Source organism: Nilaparvata lugens, chromosome 5 (assembly GCF_014356525.2).
Source record: "Nilaparvata lugens isolate BPH chromosome 5, ASM1435652v1, whole genome shotgun sequence".
Classification (NCBI taxonomy): domain Eukaryota; kingdom Metazoa; phylum Arthropoda; class Insecta; order Hemiptera; family Delphacidae; genus Nilaparvata; species Nilaparvata lugens.
Window position 1 is genome coordinate 28,961,562 of NC_052508.1, and position 20,612 is coordinate 28,982,173.

The window sequence follows — 20,612 nt, forward strand, 5'->3', positions numbered from 1 at the left end:
TTTAACTGCAAGCAATGAGAAAAGTAGCAAATATACATTATAAAATTCGAATTTTGAGGTTGAATGATTACTGTTTGATATCCATATGAATAAAAAAAACATAAGAATACTACAATAAATATCTCTGTTTATGTTATTTTTATAAATATTTTTCAGTCTACTTTGAGCATTTTTCTCGGTAATTTGAGCAAAAGTCTAAATTTCTGAATCCTGTTTCTGTAGTTTTTAGCTGGATGAAACAACCTTAGGTACAATTCTTCCCGCTATGTCGCGCGCTTGTCGGTTCAGCCATCTTGCAGGCATCCCAATCAGCTTTTGGTGTGTATTTTGAATGTGAATTTTTTTTCTATCTGTATTTTTTATGATTCTTTAATGAATAAAAATGAGAACTTCGGCTGAGAATTTTTAACTTCAATTGGATTATTAATTTTTAAATGAATTAAGGTTATTAATAAAAGCATCACACACACAAACATTCTATGGATTTCAGCCATCATTTCACCCATAATAATTATTCACTTTTCATATTCAATGGTAACTGTAGGAAAAATGTAATGTGAAATACGTGCACAGAGTTCCTCTGCTGCACTCATGAAGCCATTCTGCCCTCAGCTACAGTTCGGGCATGAACGTTTCTTTCAGTGCAGCAAACTGTCACTTTGCACACTAGTTGCACAAATAACTATTTCCTACAGTTACCTTGAAAAGTGGCCATTCCTGCACTGATTACAGAATGCAAAGAATCACTTTTCCACTCTAGTGCGGGAAAAAATTTTTTCCTACAGTTACCCGAAAAAGTGCTCATTCCCGCATCAATTATAGTATGCAAAATACCTTATTCCCACACCCAGTGAGTGCGGGAATGTAGATTGAGTGCGGCAAAGTACTTTGCCGCACTCCAAATTTGCAACATAACAACACAAAAAAGTTAACACGCTTTATGACGGTAGAGTGCGGCAAAGTAGAAGAAATGTTGGTAAACCTGAATTATGTTGCTGGCTGGAAATTTTTGTAAAACAGCTGATTATTACCGCGAGATATTGAATAAGAAACAGTAAAGAAACAAGAAGTTTTGATAGTATTCAATATCTGTATTTTATTTCCATTCAAGTTATCATAAACGATTTTTTATGTGTGAGATGCCTATATTTTTAACTAGAATACATTGGAAACATTTATCGACCATTTTTATGATCAAGGAATTAAGTATTTTTATATCTTTATTTACTTTTGTGGTTAGGTTACTCATGTTAGTGATACTAAAGCTGTGATTGTTATATTTTCAAAACAATAATGTATCCATTAGGTTTGAAACATAAATATTTACACTAAAAAAAAAGTTATTCAGTCCTTCAATTCCCCGAGAAATCTCTACTCACATTTTCGTAGAATAGTTGATACAAATTATTATAATTTAGAATCGTCCTTTCTTCAAAATAAGGTTAGTTTTGAAACAGCTATTTCTAATATTAAAATTGAATCAAATGGTATAAAAATATGCTAGCGCGCTTTATTTTGTCTTCCTCTTTCATTTAAAAAAATTTGAGTTGATATCTTCAATAATAACTGAGATAACAGGAGGAGCACACGGCTAGAGCTTAGCCAAATATAATGTCCATATAATATATTCAATCACGTTTTAAATAATGCAGTATAATCTTAATATTATATGTTTCATGCTGCTACTGGTCGCTTGGCCAGAAAAGCAAAACGATCAAATTGACATGTTTACTAATGTATTTACAAGAAGAAACAAGCTGAAACTATATTTTTACACTAATTGTGTATAATATTTCATTCAGACTCAAACTTGAGGATATTTGGAACTGGAATAAATAGTACACATGAAAATTTCATAGAATGGTCAGGTTAGACTTAAGTCTGTCCTGAGGCCTGAGGGCTGATCACTAGCCTAATCCTTGATCAGTCCTGGGCATATTAACTTATTTATTTATTTACATTAATAGAAAAATTAAAATATAAGCTTACAGCTTTGAACACATAGACAAATTAATCAATAAAACATATTAATGCGCACCATATAAGTATAAGCAAAGTTTTGCTGCAAAACTTTTGTGTTTTTGGATAGGAGAATATTAAACTGTTAGTCATGGGTGAAGTATAACATTTGTGAGGCTCATTGATGGCGAAAAAACATATCCAGACAAGTAATATGGCCATTTCTACACTTGCTGATGACTTCTTGTAGATGAAGTATTATTATAATTGAATCTCATATAACTTTATAATATTCATTCTATTGTCATTTAGACTGAATTTAGAATAATTCTGTCATTGAATGGTTGCAATATTTATTATCAGCATTAAAAATACTAAAGATTTGCACAAACAAACATTTCATTTGGTATAGGACATGTTCACCTTCTATTACTGACTTTTCACATTCTATGGTAACTGTAGGAAAAATTTAATGTGCAATACATGTGCAAAGTTTCTTTGCTGCACTCAAGAAACCATCATTCTGCACTCGCCCACGGCTCGTGCGTAGACATTTCTTTCAGTGCAGCAAAGTGGCACTTTGCGCACTAGTTGCACAAATAACTTTTCTGCACTCCAGATTTGCAACATGGCAACTCAAAGTAGTTGGTGGGTTATATGGAGGATTAGTGCACGAAATCAAAAATTAAGTTGGTAACAATGACTGTGGTTAGATTTAGATAAGAATCATTTCAATGGCTACCCTACATTTATGATAAAATCCCAATCTAGAAATCCAAAACAAGAATAATGTTCATCTAAATCATAACTAAATAATCATCATTTACGAATTCTCATAATTTAATAATGAAAATAGTTTTTTCTATTGATAATTATTATTTTAACTGCAAGCAATGAGAAAAGTAGCAAATATACATTATAAAATTCGAATTTTGAGGTTGAATGATTACTGTTTGATATCCATATGAATAAAAAAAACATAAGAATACTACAATAAATATTCTCTGTTGTCTATGTTATTTTTATAAATATTTTTCAGTCTACTTTGAGCATTTTTCTCGGTATTTGAGCAAAAGTCTAAATTTCTGAATCCTGTTTCTGTAGTTTTTAGCTGGATGAAACAACCTTAGGTCGCGCGCTTGTCGGTTCAGCCATCTTGCAGGCATCCCAATCAGCTGTTGGTGTGTATTTTGAATGTGAATTTTTTGTTCTATCTGTATTTTTTATGATTCTTGAATGAATAAAAATGAGAACTTCGGCTGAGAATTTTTAACTTCAATTGGATTATTAATTTTTAAATGAATTAAGGTTATTAATAACAGCATCACACACACAAACATTCTATGGATTTCAGCCATCATTTTACCCATAATAATTATTCACTTTTCATATTCAATGGTAACTGTAGGAAAAATGTAATGTGAAATACGTGCACAGAGTTCCTCTGCTGCACTCAAGAAGCCATTCCGCCCTCGCCTACAGTTCGGGCATAAACGTTTCTTTCGGTGCAGCAAACTGTCACTTTGCACACTAGTTGCACAAATAACTATTTTTTTTTTGCTGATTCTGCAGCTGGAGGCAATATGCCTCGATGTTACAAAAGATTTTTGGGCAGAAGAAACTAAAATATTTTTCAATAAATAATTTTTCATTTTTCAAAGTGGATTTCATTTATTTTCAATGTCATTATTCATTTTAAAAGTTAAAAATTGGTTTCACTTTGTCTAAATCTATAATTATATTTTCCAAGGTGAGACAAAGTCACCCCAACCCAAAGTTAGTAGCCGTTCTGTCTACTAACGTTGACCCCAATCTATGTTAACATTGTTTCTTATTTTTAAAAAATATATCTTTATTATAGTGAAGAAATATACCAACTTTTTATAATGAAAAATACTCTTCAAATATTGCAGAATACAATAAAAAATATTGCAAAAGATTTGTATTAACTCAAGTAGGCTACTATTGATTGCAAACTATTTAAAAATTTAACCCCCGAAAATTGGGACAATACGGTTTACCGTACTGGAATATTGGTGATGATAATTCTACATACGGTAAACTGGGGTGACTTTGTAACAATATTTTTGGGAATTGAAATTTTGAATAGATGGCAATCAATATAGGTACCGTTAGTCGATAAAAATGATTTATATAAGTTACTGGATCAGGCTGAATATTGAAATCCTTCACTGAGTAAGCTAGCAGTATAATCATTGATCACATATCTTCGTTTATAATAATATTGCTAGAAATACTGTACTGTATGTTCTGTTTTAATACTAAAAATAACCTACAATGCAAAAGTTTTCTATTTCAAGCCATTCTTGTTATGATTTGAGAAGAATTCTTATTCTAATAGTGACTTATATAATAAAATGAGTGATAGCCTACCAATTTACCTTTTCAAAAAAATTATGTTTAATCTAAAAATTTCTCAAATCTAATAAAGCTATAGACTATTAGCATACTACAAAAGCCATGTTTGTAATTCCTCTCGTAGAAATTGAGCAATACTGTAATCAAAATTGAAAAAACAATAGGTAGGCCTAATTCAAAGCTCAAGCAACTCAACTTTACACTATATATTTTGACAATAATAGAAATACGTGTTTGAATTTGAAAAAGCTAATTTAAAACAAGGGTAACCTACAAATTGGTTAACCAATAACTAAGAATATTAAGAGAACTCAATGATTACTACCCTTGAAATTCATGATGAAGGATAAAAATTGTATTGGTAAAATAAAATAACAACCCTTTATTCGAAAAAGTAGTTATCAGTTGAATTATTAACGTTTATTCTTGAATAATTCCATTCGACATAGGGATTTCAATGTAAACATGGGTTGAAGTGTACGCTTTTGAACAGCTGATCGGCTGTATGTTCTGGCCATGTAGATAAATATCTAGTAGGCGATGCTTATTGTATTATTCAACTAGTAACAGAATCTGAGCTAGTTCAACTATGGATATTATGGATATATAACAATTGAAATCTAATAAAAAGACAACAATTAAAAGTACTCATATCATAATTATTCTTTTATGAAGTGGGTTTTCCGACAACGAAATCACAGGATGCAACAGGTGGATTGGTTTTATGTTGATAGTTCAACTAATTTATCAAGAATCGACAATATATATATGTACCTATTGTAGAACCTCGATAATGATCAGGGCTACGACTATCGATTGGAGATAAAAGGCTATGGATATTTTTCTGCAAGTTGAGACACCCCGGTTTCTTTGGATATAGATTAATTGACCGAACGAAGTGAGGTCTAAGATTCAAGTCGACGGTTTGGCATTTCTCTTATGCCCGGTTTCACCAACCTCGATCAAATATAGCCTAGCCATGGTCAATTAGACCATACTTAAAATTTGATCACTCGTTCAAACATACAACTGTTCCACCAACCTCCGGATTTATCAAAACTCCGTCGGTCAAATTTGAACATGGTCAACTCTTGTAGCTGTACTTTTCTAAAGTTGGCCAACATGTTTGCTGGCTTGCTATTGGCTACATCTGATTTTTATGAATAGAAATTACTGAGATATTGCAATTTTTCAAATGCTAATGAATTAATAATTATTTTTAAACGAAAATCCAAATTAAATTCTGTAATATAGTAACACCCCATGATACTCAATATCAGTTTCGCTGATCATATTCAGAGGGTAATTTGCGCTGAATGCTCTTTTTACTTTACCGTCAGGCAGTCAAAAATTCAGATTACTGTACTGTTTTGTGTAATTACTGTACTGATTTTTCATCATATTCATTATTTTGGGGCAGACCCCCTGGGCCCCCTTCTTATATACGCCCCTGACACAAACGTTTTGTATAGCCACACATCTACATTAATTTATTATAATATTTCAGATATGAATTGAATACTTTCGTACAAAGAATTTATTTACAAATCACCATTATTTTTGACAATTATTTTATGAACAAAAAATATTCCAATTCTAATGAGATACATTGAAGCAGCAAGGTTGACCTAGGGATTGGATAATATAATAGGCCTACTGTGTAATAAAAGAGTAAAGCAAACCTTTTTCAAAATCTTCCTTTATTTTCTATACTATGATAATTTGCCAATTAAAAGATTCCGAGAACAAACCTAATAAATAACTTACTACAACTAAATTCAATCGCACTAAAAACTTTGAAATATTTCATTGCTTCAGAAACATATGGTAACCTACAAACAAGCAAGGAAATTGATCCAACCAGTCTTTTGACCGTGTTCAAATAATTTGATCGCCCGTTCGGCGGCACTCAAACTTAACCATTGGTTTGACCGTGTTTAAACTTAACTGGTGTTGGTGGAACCATAGAGAAACAATAGCGTAATAGCTCATGCTATCGTTTCTCTATGGTGGAACGAATTATTTCTGATTTGACCAGCTGATAGACTTCAACCATGTTCAAATGCCTTGACCAAGGTTGGTGAAACGGGGCATACCTAAATGTTTATATATTTATATGTTTAAATGTTTATATGTTGCGCATTTACGGCGAAACGCGGTAATAGATTTTCATGAAATTTGACAGGTATGTTCCTTTTTAAATTGCGTGTCGACGTATATACAAGGTTTTTGGAAATTTTGCATTTCAAGGATAATATAATAGGAGAAAGAAGCCTCCTTCATATGCCAATATTAGAGTAAAATCAGACTATAGAATTATTCATCATAAATCAGCTGACAAGTGATTACACAGATGTGTGGAGAAGCTAGTCTATTACTGTATTTGTATAAGGTCTATAGTTTCAATCAAAGACATTAAAGAGTTATTCTTCTTTAAGCTTGGTTTACACCAAAGTTATTAACAAAATGGTTATAACTTAATCCTTATAGATTCTATTAGATTGAACGGAAGTTGACAAACACATATGCTCATCATGTGTATGATAAGTTATGTTCAATCTAATATAATCTAAAAGGATTGAGCTATTAACATTTTTGAAATAAATTTGGTCTAATCGCAGCTTTAAGGTCTTTGGTTTCAATATTTTGTTTTGCAGTCATGGTATTATTATGCGTCCCCATCAGTATCAATATTCTCACATTCGAAAAAACTAATTTAATAGGTGAATAAAAATAAAGAAATGAACTGAATAATGCTGGAGAAATTATAATATTTTTTATTCTAAAAAATTAATTTTCATCAGATAGAAAGATCATCACGGAACTGGATGAATTATATCATAATTATGAAATACAAATTCAAACGTGAACTGAGTTTGTTAACATTTGAAACAGTTGACATCTGGTTCTTGTGGATGAGAATACTGCGTGAGGTCTACTGTTCACAGAACTACTAGTTTAGATAGCTGCGTTGATAGAGCATAATGAGAGTCCTCACCAGAGTCACCATCATCAACATCACCAGAGTCCTCTGGTCCTGTTAGTTATAAAATAATAGCTATAATGAGAGCTGCATTAATTAAGTGGATAGCTTAAGTAATCTGTCTCCAACAAAGATGATTGACTAAAATAATTACCTTTTCCGAATAATTTCCATAGGCCTATAGCCTATAGCTAGGCCTATAAAATATGTTAGTGGGTACCGTAGCCCACGGTATATAGAAGAAGAATATAGAAGAAGTATTTTCATCTAAATACCGTGCCGTAGCCTACTATAATACCTTCAATAGAATAAGAATGACATTATTTTATACGATACTAATTGAGGTACCGTAAGTCAGACCGTAGGTATTATAGGCTTTGCTAGAAGTTTGGAATCGGTTGAAAATAAATCAACTTATACTTCTCAAAAAGAGGCCAAATGGTTGAGCTGGATTCATAGAATCAATTGCATATAAATTCAAGAATGTTCACACATGACTTTATTTGATTTATGACATTATTTTATCTCAATTATAACATATGTGTTCGTTTTTACTGCACTTCACTGTGTTATAGATAAGAAAACCAACCACAGGATTTAAAAATCCCAATAACAAAATGTTTTTGATAAAAATACACAAAAAATATCTTGTAGCCTACACTTGGTTGTACATTGACATCATTAAATATTTTGCTGGATAAAAAGGAAATACCTTATGAAACATGATTCATATCTACGGTACCACTTACCCTATGGGTGAAATTCTATATTTATCTCACATTATAAGCTACTACTGTACCCTACAAGAATTCTCATATGCTGCGATTTTATACCCAACCATAGGTACAAAAATATTCTATGTTTATTACACATAAATGCTCAGTGCTTTATCATCGAATATTGATGAGTTAATTGAGCGATAGGCTACATGGATAAACTATATGACCCTTTTGAATTAGATGAGGTACCATACTGTAATCTGGATAAATTTCATCTAGATTACTTTTACAGGATCCTTTGTCAAGTACAGTGCAATTTCAATTGCTTTTTAGTACTTGGGGATTGGAATCTGATGGGAATAATATGTTACTAACTATTGGAGGGAGAATTGGTGTAAGAAACTTTGGTAGTTGAGAATATATAACCGGTGGTACAAATTGAGGCAAAGCTTGCTGAATTTGAGGTATAACGATATTGGGTATTATATTGAAAATGTCTCCAAACATAAATCCATTGAATTGGGGTTTAAAAGCTTGATTTGACAGTTGATTGTTGAAATTTGTAGGCGGTTGAGCTTGATTTACTACTGTTGCTGTGTTACTTTGTAGTTTGGGTTTAATATCAGTTGGAATAATTGTTGAAGGTGGAAACTGAAGCTGCGGTGCCACTGCTGCCGACGATGGATTTTTCAATAAAATCGGCGGTACCGGTACTGGTACGGTTTGAGTCTGAATAACGGATGAGAGCTCTTTTGGATTGGTAACTACTTGTTTTGGTGGTTCCAAAATGGCGGTTAGAGGTGAGGATCCTGAGTTAACAAGAGATAGTGATTTTTGATCAGGAGGACTACTGTCTTTTCCAGTGACAGAACTTTTTTTAATAATATCCTCACTCATCATTAATGGCTGTTTTATGATTTTATCAGCCGAATCTAAAATTTCCGAAACCGGAGCCTGATCAGATTGAGGTAAAACATTAGGAGCTCCTTTGACATCACTACTGACACCTTCCACAATGTCAGCACTTTTTGATAATGGTTGAGTTATTCCAGTTTCAAAGTTGTTGAGTTGTTCAACTATATCTTGCAAGGAAATAACATTTTCAGTTTCTGCCACTGGTGCTGGTGATGAACTGGTCGAAATACCATCTTTTCCACCATTTTCAGTAACTGTCAATGACTTTGGAGCATCCTTAGAATCTTTGTCTTTCGTTCCAATATTGTAAATATTATTTCTCTCAGTCACTTTTATGATTACTGGCTCTTTTTGCTTGAACCAACCGCATTTGTCAATGAAATTTTTCACATCTTCTACGCCCTTCGTTTCCTTTTGAGTCTGCAATACAATAATTGATGACTTGAATGTGAGTTGCAAATGAAATGATGAGTCATAGTAGCACACTTATATGGATCAACGATTAAGAGAAAGCATTTTAAAAATTGTAATTTGATGAAATTTCTACGAAATATAATTGAATTTTTTCTGAGGGTGATAATGCTAATACGATCTTTAGCTCATAGCATAAGCATGCTTGTGTAAGCTGCGGGCTTGTACGGTACGTGGGAAGTTGATGATTGAAGATGATTGGAGCTTTTTGTGGATTTCGAAACACCAGAAGACTCTGCGTAGAGGAGTTAATTCCTCAAGTAGCCTACCCCTCTCTGTATCTCATTACAATGGAATAGTAAGATAAAATGATTATGGGACAATAGGATAAAATGGAACTACTGAGATAAAACCGCTTCCTTCTTCATATTTTTCTGTGCAGTACATATTAAATTCATACCGTAACATCCCCTAGAACCATAAAGTAAGTAATAATCTTCATGGAGAACAATGCGATGTGGGTGATTGATTTTGATGACTGCTCAAGATAATAATATGTGTTTACTTTCATGAAGAAAGATTATGTGTATTGCTGAAATTAGGCCTGATTAAAGAAAAAGTGAAATTTAACACCAATCGAATGCTTACTTAAAATGAGTTATGATATTCAAGATTATGGAGTATTAGGAAACAAATTTAATTTGCAAATAAGCAAGGATGAATGAAATTTAAAGTTCAACTAGTTTTGCATTATTTCAAATCTGTTTATAATAATAGGTATCTCACTTTTGTTCAGAAAAGTGAGAATCGAGAGATAAATTTTCAATCATGTCAATTCAGTGGAGGTGCTTCTCTGCAATAATTATTGAATAATGTTCTGCGATGAGCGACACTTTTAGGCGTTTTAGTTCACACTTGTAGTAATACTGTACTTGAAATAATTATATACTTGATTATTTCTGTTTAAATTTACGTTTAATAATAATGATTTTTTCCATCCAATTCTATTAGAGTAAATAAACTCTGAGTAAGAAGCTATTAAGGAATGTCTAAATAGATCTGAGTGCTATTAAGGAATGTAATTAAAATTACAGTATTTCAAACTCTTCACAAGCAAAAGGTTTGTACATAGATGAAGCAAGTTGAAATCAAACTACACAGTATTCTACTCAAAGATATCAAATTAAAAATTTAAGTTGAAAGGTACACATTGTAGCCTATACTAATCAGAAAAACATAAGCTAACTTCTATCAACTGCAATATTAATAATAATTACTCTTAGTTTCCAAGTTATACAATGGAAATAAATTCTTGTTCAATATCAGCAATTTGATTATTGGTAAGATACGTTTTAGGTAGTCTGTTCTATTATCAAATCATTAAATATGTATATCTGACTAATATTAGAGCTTTATTCTGTTGTATAACAGTGTATAACAATTCATACTCATCAATGACAGTTTGCAAATCATATGCAAAGAAAAAAAATCGTATGGTACGTATAGAACTTGGAACATAATTTGAATAATAATAATGAAACATTTTGGGCCTGTCACACTGTCAATACTCACCTTAGAGTATTATTGTAGCTGTTGTGATAAATATGTATCATTTGAGTTAAATTGGAAAACTCACCGAGAGACATAATATAGATAGAAGCTGCAATAAGATAATTTTCATGATGACAAAATCAAAGACAGTTCTTAGAACAATAATAGCTCCGTTTTATAATGCAATAATTGTGCAGCATTCAAACTTGCCTCGACTGCGCAGAGGATAAAGATACATTGTATGTGAAGTTGAGTGGTGCTTCCATAAGTTATTGTTCCTCACAATGTAGACACTATTCACTGGCACATTTCAATGATTTATTTGTGATAGTTCAATAGTGTGAGGTTTATCACCTGTGTATAAATTGGATTGTGGATTTTTTGACACGCATATGCATGTGTTGCTGGTTGAGCCTCCCTTTGGTGATACCGTACACTAGGCCTACATCAATATTATTCATATAGGCCTACCGTACAGAATGATTCACATAAGGTGTAACAATAGGTACCGTAACTTGTTAACCGTTCATTTTACAGAGGACAACTTTATTTTTTTTAATGGCAACCCCCATTTTTCATGATATTTCTGGATTTTACATAGAATTTGAGACATTTTTACGATTGTCATTTTTTTGATAAACCCAACGGTTTACGAGCTGGAGGGTAGGCCTATTTTTTGTACGTATTCTTATCATGAAGTCAATAAAATAGAGTTTTTTCAATGATTAATCACCGGTATATCAAAAACCATTGAACCGTCAGCCAACTTTAAATGGGGAGCTTTCCTTCTTTTTTGTGACTATTCACGACATGCCATTTCACATTGAAAATTTGGCCGCCATCTTCCAAAATGGAGGACATTTTTCTTTTTTTAATGGCAACCCCAATTTTCTATGATATTTTTGGATTCTTCAAAGAATTTTAAGACATTTTTACTCCTTTCATTTTTTTTTTTTGATAAACCCAACCGTTTAGGATATGTAGGCTACAGCCATTATAAGCCAGCGTGATACAATATCCATATGATTAAGTGTAGCTTATTATGGCTGGTCATCCGAAACGGTTAGGTTTATAAAAAAAATGGCAAGAGTAAAAAATTAATGTCTTAGTATGTTACGTAAAATCCAAAAATTTCATAAGAATTTGGTGTTGCCATTCAAATAAATAAAGTTGTCCTCCATTTTGGAATATGGCGGCCAAATTTTCAATTTAAAATGTTACAAAAAGAAATGAAGTTGTCTATTTAGTTCTCTGTAAAATGAACTGTTAACAAGTTACCTATTGTTACACCTTATGTGAATCACTCTGTATTGTGTCTGATTAGGCTTGGTAGAGAAATTTCGTGTCTCAATATAATCACTTGGAAAAATAATTAGATTTTTAATAGGATTTTTGATTGTTTTATAAAAGATGATTTTCCAAGAAACCTCCTAATCTTCTAATGCATTATTGTAATATTGTAAATGGATGCATGCTACCGTGCTATAAATATGGTAGAAAATGGTACTAAAAAATCATAAATATTTAATATACAGTATAATCTACATAGTACTCAACTCACGGAATCTGGAAAGTCCCCAAAAATATCCAGAGCAATCATAAGATTCATATTTGATTTGTGTAAATATAATGAAAATCGGGAGAAACATTGAAATACTATTTTATTTACACAATTTGTGTTCTTATTTTCTATCTTAAATTATAATTCCTTCTCAACTCTGAGACAGAGTTAACTGATCAATCTTACAATAAATATTATGCACCTTCAATAAATAAATATCTTATGAATTCTATACTATATACAATAGTTCATTTACTAAGATTATACTAATTTTGACATATTCTTTACAATTTCAATAAAATTTTTACAATAAGAACCATTGATACACTTTTCAAATGTAGTTTTCATCTGAGGAGATGAAAAAAATAGATAACATTTTCAGTGATTTGTAAACCTCTCAAATAAGCGAGGATAGTAAAAAAGTAAATTCGTATGGCTTTTGTTGGTGGGGAGTCCCTTGCGGGAAGGTCTCACCGCCTGAATATATAATTCAAGCCGTCAATGGGCCTTACGACTGTCATACTTCAGCCGGGACCGACAGTAACGTGTCCATCCGATAACAGCGAGGATAATATAGGCGAATAATTGTATGATTAATATAATTTTATTTTATATGAGGTATTATCAAATGAACATTAGCAAAGTTATACATTTTTATGACTAGAATCGAAGATGCTAATGAGAAACTGATTCTTCAAAAACAATCTATGATGAATGGCAAAATGTTTTCATTGAATTTAAAGATATGACAAACATGACGAACAAAGATAATGATTATCTGAAACAAAAATTATAACTCTATAATGAAATCTATCCTGAAGAAACCTGCTCTATTGAATGATACTTCCCTACAAAAGTGGGTTACATAGCAATCTTTTGATTGAATTTTCCTGTAAGATTATTTAATCTTTAGGTACTAGATGTGTCAGAATGACTTCAGTCATTATAGGCAAAAATGTCAGTAAGTCTTTTTGAAAAGTGATTTTTCAAAGTATAGCAGTCATCCAATAATTATAATTTTCGATAGGCACCTATTGAACATCTTCACCTAGCACTCTGTATCCATTTTGATCCGCAATGTAGTTGACAGTTATCCTTTTTCCTTCAGGACTTGTGTAGGCATAGCTTCCCTTCTTGACTAGAACATACTCCCATCCCTCATTGGTCGAGATAAGGCTTCCTTGCTCACTGATAGACGTTCCTTGGTTGTCAGAGAATCTGTAAAATGAAATTTATTAACTGCTGTTTCATTGGAACTACATCTTAAGATAGACAATTTTGACCTTGGAGAGTTGTGATTATGTAATAAAATAAAACAAAATTTTAGAATATAATATGATTAATATCATATTACAGTTTTGAATTCTATATAGGTTTCCGATAGTTTGAAAAAATAATGATCTCATATCAAGATCATTAGAATAAAGCTGTTCAAGATACTACCTACTCATTATATTATATTTACATGTCTGACCCACTTGAATAACATTTCACAAGATTTGAATTCACTATACAAATGGATAAACATATTTAAAGCACAAAAAACTGTTATTTGAAACGTTTTTCAAATAGATTAGATCACTCCCAATTTTTTATTGTGAGTAATTCAGAGTTAAATGTTTTTAACGTTGCCAAAGTGGGTCTTATTTGGAAAACATCTAATATATAAAATAAATCTGGGCAAAATAATTCATTTCATAATAGTATTTCTGCAGATTATCAAACAATTACAAAAACCTACTAATCCCATTCCTATAGTCTGTTTTCATATCATCTAGAGAAATGACCGATGTGATTATATAAAATTACACATAGACTATTATTGTAGTACAATGCTTTTAAAATATTGCTGATAGTAGGCCTACTCACCCATGAGAGTACTGGCCGTTCTTGTCGCGGATGTCGAGCTTTGTGTTTTGAGGCAGAACAATTTCATTGCCCTTCAGTTCAGAGCCTTCTGTTGGAGATGGACCAGCTCCTTGTTCTGGGGCTGAGTAGGTGGGTGCTGGAGCAGCATATGTGGGTGCTGGAGCTGAATAGACTGGGGCTGGAGCAGGTGGAGGTGGTGGTGGTGGTGGAGGGGCAGGTGCTGAATAGACTGGTGCTGGTGTGGGTGGTGGAGGTGGAGGGGCAGGTGCTGAATAGACTGGTGCTGGAGCAGGTGGTTGGGGAGGTGGTGGTGGTGGAGGGGCAGGTGCTGAGTAGACTGGAGCTGGAGCAGGTGGAGGGGGTGGTGGAGGGGGTGGTGCAGGTGCTGAATAGACTGGAGCAGGTGGCGCTGGAGAAGTATACAGTCCCCCAGGCGGGGGTCCATACTCGGATGGTAGATACTGCCCATGCACTAACGCAATAGTGCTGGCTATGATCAGAAAACCCTGCACAAAGAAAATTATACAATTAGTATTTGTGAAAAGTGTGTAGAACTTTTTAAAAATGGTTCATCATAATAATGATATTTCAGCTGTTTATTATTTTATCTGTAGTACATCGTCAACTATCAAAGTTAAGTCCTCCCATTCAGGGTACTAATTATTAAATGTGAGTACCTACCTGTAAGTTTCAGAATAATAACAATGGTCTCCAAAAAAATACATATACTATTTTGGTCTTCATCCATCAAAATTAGAATCAACATTTTCACATAAGCCTATCAAGAAAAAAGAAATTTATAATTTTCAATTATATAAAATGTAATTCCTAATTTATTTTGATAGGGTTACATGAGAGGTTCTTTAATGGAAAAAAACTACATATTACTCTCTGTTTGGGCTTTTAGAACACGACATGCTTTGGCTGATTTTCAAGTGTCAAATGACACATTTATCAACATTATGCAACTGAAGAAATATTATAATTTGTGTAATTTTATTGAAACTATGTGTAATTTTATTTTATTAATAGACATACACAGTACACAAAGATACTCATTATATACGGTACGTACATTAAATATTCTATAATTTAGCACTGCACTACTGTTCCCTTACTATTGAACACATATAGTAGCCTCCCATTGAGTAGCACTATACAATAAAATTGTTTTAATAGGCCTAGTCTAAGTGTCTCATATTTATAGAATGAATATTTTATCATTGATTTGGAAGAAAAATATAATATAAAACCAACTACACAGTTTGCTCATTTCAGTTGGTGTCCATCTCACCCCAAAATTCAAAATTTTAATTGGAAGTAAATAAATATGATTAATTTTCAAATAGATTAATTCGCAAACTATTTTAATGAATATAGACTTTAATCAATTTCTTATACATGAAAAATAATTATATCATTGAATTAATATAGAAAAGAGGATTAAGGGATGCTGTTATAAAAAATAATGGCTGTGAATCTCGGTGTGCACATATGGATGCGATGGAATCACTTCAATGGACATATGGGTAATATTTAATCACTTTGAGGAAAATTAAATACAAACAAATATAAATATACTGATAAATGAACTTCATTATAAAAAAATTGTCGCTACATCAGACACTAATCAAAGATGTAAAACACTTTCAAGATGACTGATTCAATACTCACAAACATGGCTGGACTTGTTTACGATGCACTTGAGATGTCAAGAGATGAACACTATAGCAGTTAATAGTGAATGAGCCTGACAGGGTGCGATGTTCATTTATATGGCGACTGGCAGTTGAGGTTTGATAGTTGGAAAATACGTTGTTGTCTCAACCCCCACCTCCATCACCCTTGCTGCGATGTCCTATCATGACTGCCTAATTGACCTTGACGCATATTAGCCTAACACTCTTTGCCCTGTTTCTAAAATTAGATCACTATGCACTATCGTCTCAAGAATCCTGTCCTTCAGGTTCAGCATCAGTCTCATGTATTTCCGCATTCCGTGCAACAAGGAAGATTGGTTTATGCAACAGATGATGGATAATCAGCAGGTGCCATTTGGTGAATTGGTTCTGATTGCAACGCGGATACTGTTCCATGCTTATCAAATCAGTTGTTCTGAGAACTATCATGCTCTTATCTGGAGAATATTCTATCTTTATACTTTACCAGTTAAAAGGTGTTACCATTTGGAAGGGTCCTAAGTGTGTGCTTGCATTCCAGCAAAGGAAAAAATGTACGTACCGGATTTTACCTTTATATTTTCATCTTGATTGTCTTTATGATTGTCTCTGCGAGAATAGTGTTTTTTTTAATTTTATTATATTCCTTACCCCTCCACTCACTCTGAATACTTGGGATTTATTTTGCTGCTGATAATCAGGTTCAATAAAATTTCAGGAGTGCTTTACAGAAAAACCTCCTGACGTACTAGATATGACTATTACCTACGGTACTCGTCTTTATAAAAGTATAGACTACCTTTTATATTATAAGGAGGTTCTCACTCACAAATAATTTCATCACTTAAGCTGGTTGCCTAACCATGCCACAACATGCTTTAAGGAAGTTTTTTTCATTATTGGTATAAAATAATACTATTACCGTAAGTGAAAGCTGCCACAGTAGGCTACCGTACCAAATTTAACAAAAATCTTCAGACTGGGTAGTTTTCATTCCTGTCAAAATCTCCATTCATTATAAATATAAAACAAAATTTTAGAATATAATATGATTAATATCATATTACAGTTTTGAATTCTATATAGGTTTCCGATAGTTTGAAAAAATAATGATCTCATTGAATTAATATAGAAAAGAGGATTAAGGGATGCTGTTATAAAAATAATGGCTGTGAATCTCGGTGTGCACATATGGATGCGATGGAATCACTTCAATGGACATATGGGTAATATTTAATCACTTTGAGGAAAATTAAATACAAACAAATATAAATATACTGATAAATGAACTTCATTATAAAAAAATTGTCGCTACATCAGACACTAATCAAAGATGTAAAACACTTTCAAGATGACTGATTCAATACTCACAAACATGGCTGGACTTGTTTACGATGCACTTGAGATGTCAAGAGATGAACACTATAGCAGTTAATAGTGAATGAGCCTGACAGGGTGCGATGTTCATTTATATGGCGACTGGCAGTTGAGGTTTGATAGTTGGAAAATACGTTGTTGTCTCAACCCCCACCTCCATCACCCTTGCTGCGATGTCCTATCATGACTGCCTAATTGACCTTGACGCATATTAGCCTAACACTCTTTGCCCTGTTTCTAAAATTAGATCACTATGCACTATCGTCTCAAGAATCCTGTCCTTCAGGTTCAGCATCAGTCTCATGTATTTCCGCATTCCGTGCAACAAGGAAGATTGGTTTATGCAACAGATGATGGATAATCAGCAGGTGCCATTTGGTGAATTGGTTCTGATTGCAACGCGGATACCGTTCCATGCTTATCAAATCAGTTGTTCTGAGAACTATCATGCTCTTATCTGGAGAATATTCTATCTTTATACTTGACCAGTTCAAAGGTGTTACCATTTGGAAGGGTCCTTAGTGTGTGCTTGCATTCCAGCAAAGGAAAAAAATGTACGTACCGGATTTTACCTTTATATTTTCATCTTGATTGTCTTTATGATTGTCTCTGCGAGAATAGTGTTTTTTTTTTAATTTTATTATATTCCTTACCCCTCCACCCACTCTGAATACTTGGGATTTATTTTGCTGCTGATAATCAGGTTCAATAAAATTTCAGGAGTGCTTTACAGAAAAACCTCCTGACGTACTAGATATGACTATTACCTACGGTACTCGTCTTTATAAAAGTATAGACTACCTTTTATATTATAAGGAGGTTCTCACTCACAAATAATTTCATCACTTAAGCTGGTTGCCTAACAATGCCACAACATGCTTTAAGGAAGTTTTTTTCATTATTGGTATAAAATAATACTATTACCGTAAGTGAAAGCTGCCTACAGTAGGCTACCGTACCAAATTTAACAAAAATCTTCAGACTGGGTAGTTTTCATTCCTGTCAAAATCTCCATTCATTATAAATATAAAACAAAATTTTAAACCATTAAATTAATACCGTAAAACTTCTGTCTTCAACTTTATGAATAAAAATAACATTCTTATATGAGATCAACTAATTTATGATGGTTGAACTGACATTTATTAAGAAGATAACTATGATTTATTGATTTTTTAATCACATCAACTCAAGTTTCAAGATTTTTTCGAGAAGATGTTCCAAAGAAATAAAAAAATTATGTAGGCCTAGAATCAGTTGAAAAATAATACCATAGTACCGCACCCTTTTAAAAACTTTTTAATATAAATAGCAAAATAAAAAACAACCAGTTTCGGATATTTACTCCATTTTCAAGTTTTTGAAATTTAGTAGCCCTGGAGGAATATTTTTATTAGAAACTATGTAAAATTATCTTATATTCCATGAAAATTCAGCAACCCAATCTAAAATGGCTGAAGATATTCTACTAAAATAGGTAGGTACCGTAAATATTGCTGAAAGCTCAAATTAACAGCACCAACTCCATAAACATTTAAACTTTACGATTCAGGATTTACAGGTTCTCTAATGTATTTTAGAATTTCTATTGTTATTGTTAGATGTGCAAAATTGATTTTCAATGCTTTTTATTGTTTTTGAAAGTTCAAATAGATCTAAAACAAGATGGTTGAAATCTCACCTTCATTTCACTTAATTTAGACGTTGGTCGTTGGGATTATTATTAAACAATATAAACATTCACAGATTTACAGTCTTTACATGTACAGCCTACACTCAAACACAATAATGATAAATCTCAGTAATCACAGCATGAGGCTCATTACTTCACAGGTCAGGAGACAATATTATGAACTTATTCTTAGCCTATATACGGTTCTTTGAAGAGTAATATAAGATAGGTACGGTACTCAATTGTAAATTAAAGACTTCATTTTATTATTTCCAAAGTAATAAACTCCAATTATTTTGTCTAGCCGAATTTATCTGTTAATCTGATCTCCTTATTTATTGTACCAAACTGCTTTCACTCGGCTCAGAAGAATTTATATCAATGAATAGAGCCGATCATGTTCATGGAAAAAATTCTTGAATTAGATTGAGCAGCATCGCCATATAGGCTACTGCCTGGAGATATCATCGTCTAATCATTGAACATGGTGATGACAAAATAACAATTTTGAAACAGAATATTCTATTTTGTACCTCTATTCTCTGAGATCGGTGAATAGGTCTAACAAATTAAATCTCAATTTGTTCATCAATGAGAAGGATCATTAAGAATACACACATCGATATCACAATAAAATACTAATATCCGGCTACAGACAGGCGATGTACGGTAATTAATGGAGAAGAGGTCACTGTAGCTTTGAAATGTAGATATCTTGCAACATTCCAGTTTGAATTCTGTTATGTTCTTGTGATTCTCTATTATGCCATCTGAGTGAGATCTCATTATAGATTAAACCTATATTGAGTTCAATAATAAGATAGGTAACAGATAAAACATCTCACATAGTTACTGGAAAAAGGTATGTTTCTCAGGTTATACTATAAACAGGAATAAAAAAAAATCAATTTGTGTGAGGAATTGTCTATGATTTCGAATTGGAAGTTTAATTTGGTTTACACCAATTATGTAAACTAGTGGAGAGAGCCTCCACCGAACCTGCATATGTCCCATATGACCAGATGACAAATTCTAAGGAGTGAGCAATATTCAAAAGGACTAGTCGTTGTTTTATTTATTCAATCGATCAAAGAAATTTCTAAATATGTTATAGCTTTATAGCAGAGGAATAATTTCTCATCACAAAGAAATACCAGCAATCAGCCTACATTATAGTATGTTACTTCCCCAAAAGTATTTTCAAAGATGTCAATGTAAAGGCAAAAAGTAACACATACTATGGAAAAACTCTTGGATTGGCCAAACTTGAAGTTTTCCGATAATAACCCCCAGTACCTATACTATTTAATGATTCATTTTAGCCAAAAGTATATATATGTAAGTACATTATAATATGTAATATGTATTACAAAACCAATATTCTCAAATGTTTAATTCTTTCATCGACAATCTAAATAACATTAGCTGTTATACCTATTAAAAAAACAAAAAAATCACAGTAAAATATTATAATTATTTGATGTTGAGAGATTCAAAGAAGGTGTTTTAAAATAAGGGCTTACATTGAGTATTTTAT

At 32.4% G+C, this 20,612-nt stretch overlaps 3 protein-coding genes across 7 annotated transcripts in view; 1 reads left to right on the top strand and 2 right to left on the bottom strand.

Moving 5' to 3' along the window:
* Positions 1-7,793: 7,793 nt before the first annotated feature.
* On the bottom strand, positions 7,794-12,203 carry LOC111053159. Its single transcript, XM_022340010.2, has 2 exons — positions 11,003-12,203; positions 7,794-9,375 (listed from the first exon to the last, which is right to left on the bottom strand). The coding sequence occupies exons 1-2, from the start codon at positions 11,045-11,047 to the stop codon at positions 8,359-8,361; spliced, it is 1,062 nt and encodes a 353-aa protein (XP_022195702.1). The 5' UTR covers positions 11,048-12,203; the 3' UTR covers positions 7,794-8,358.
* A 357-nt stretch (positions 12,204-12,560) lies between these two features.
* Positions 12,561-20,612, bottom strand: part of LOC111053162 (classical arabinogalactan protein 9-like) — a 37,971-nt gene continuing 29,919 nt past the window's right edge. The window contains exons 1-3 of one of the 3 annotated variants that reach the window (XM_039428100.1): positions 17,398-17,551; positions 14,348-14,853; positions 12,561-13,696 (exon numbers count right to left, since the gene is read on the bottom strand). In XM_039428100.1, coding sequence (XP_039284034.1) covers positions 13,510-13,696; positions 14,348-14,853; positions 17,398-17,403 — 699 coding nt within the window. In that variant the 5' untranslated portion in view covers positions 17,404-17,551 and the 3' untranslated portion in view covers positions 12,561-13,509. Of the gene's footprint in view, positions 13,697-14,347; positions 14,854-16,021; positions 16,327-17,397; positions 17,552-20,612 lie in introns of those variants that run through there. The other 2 variants (XM_022340013.2, XM_039428099.1) reach the window with 2 other exon arrangements.
* LOC120351314 overlaps positions 17,754-20,612 on the top strand; it is a 97,390-nt gene continuing 94,531 nt past the window's right edge. For 2 of the 3 annotated variants that reach the window (XM_039428101.1, XM_039428105.1), the window contains exon 1: positions 17,798-17,957. The gene's annotated coding sequence lies outside the window, so the exon portion shown is untranslated. Of the gene's footprint in view, positions 17,958-20,612 lie in introns of all 3 variants that reach the window. The other variant, XM_039428106.1, reaches the window with a different exon arrangement.

Bases quoted from the DNA above. Each gene is read 5' to 3' on its own strand.
- LOC111053159 (XM_022340010.2), bottom strand. From the start codon at position 11,047: ATGAAAATTATCTTATTGCAGCTTCTATCTATATTATGTCTCTCG. The intron at 9,376-11,002 runs GTGAGTTTTCCA...ATTGTATTGCAG, and splicing joins TATCTATATTATGTCTCTCG to ACTCAAAAGGAAACGAAGGG.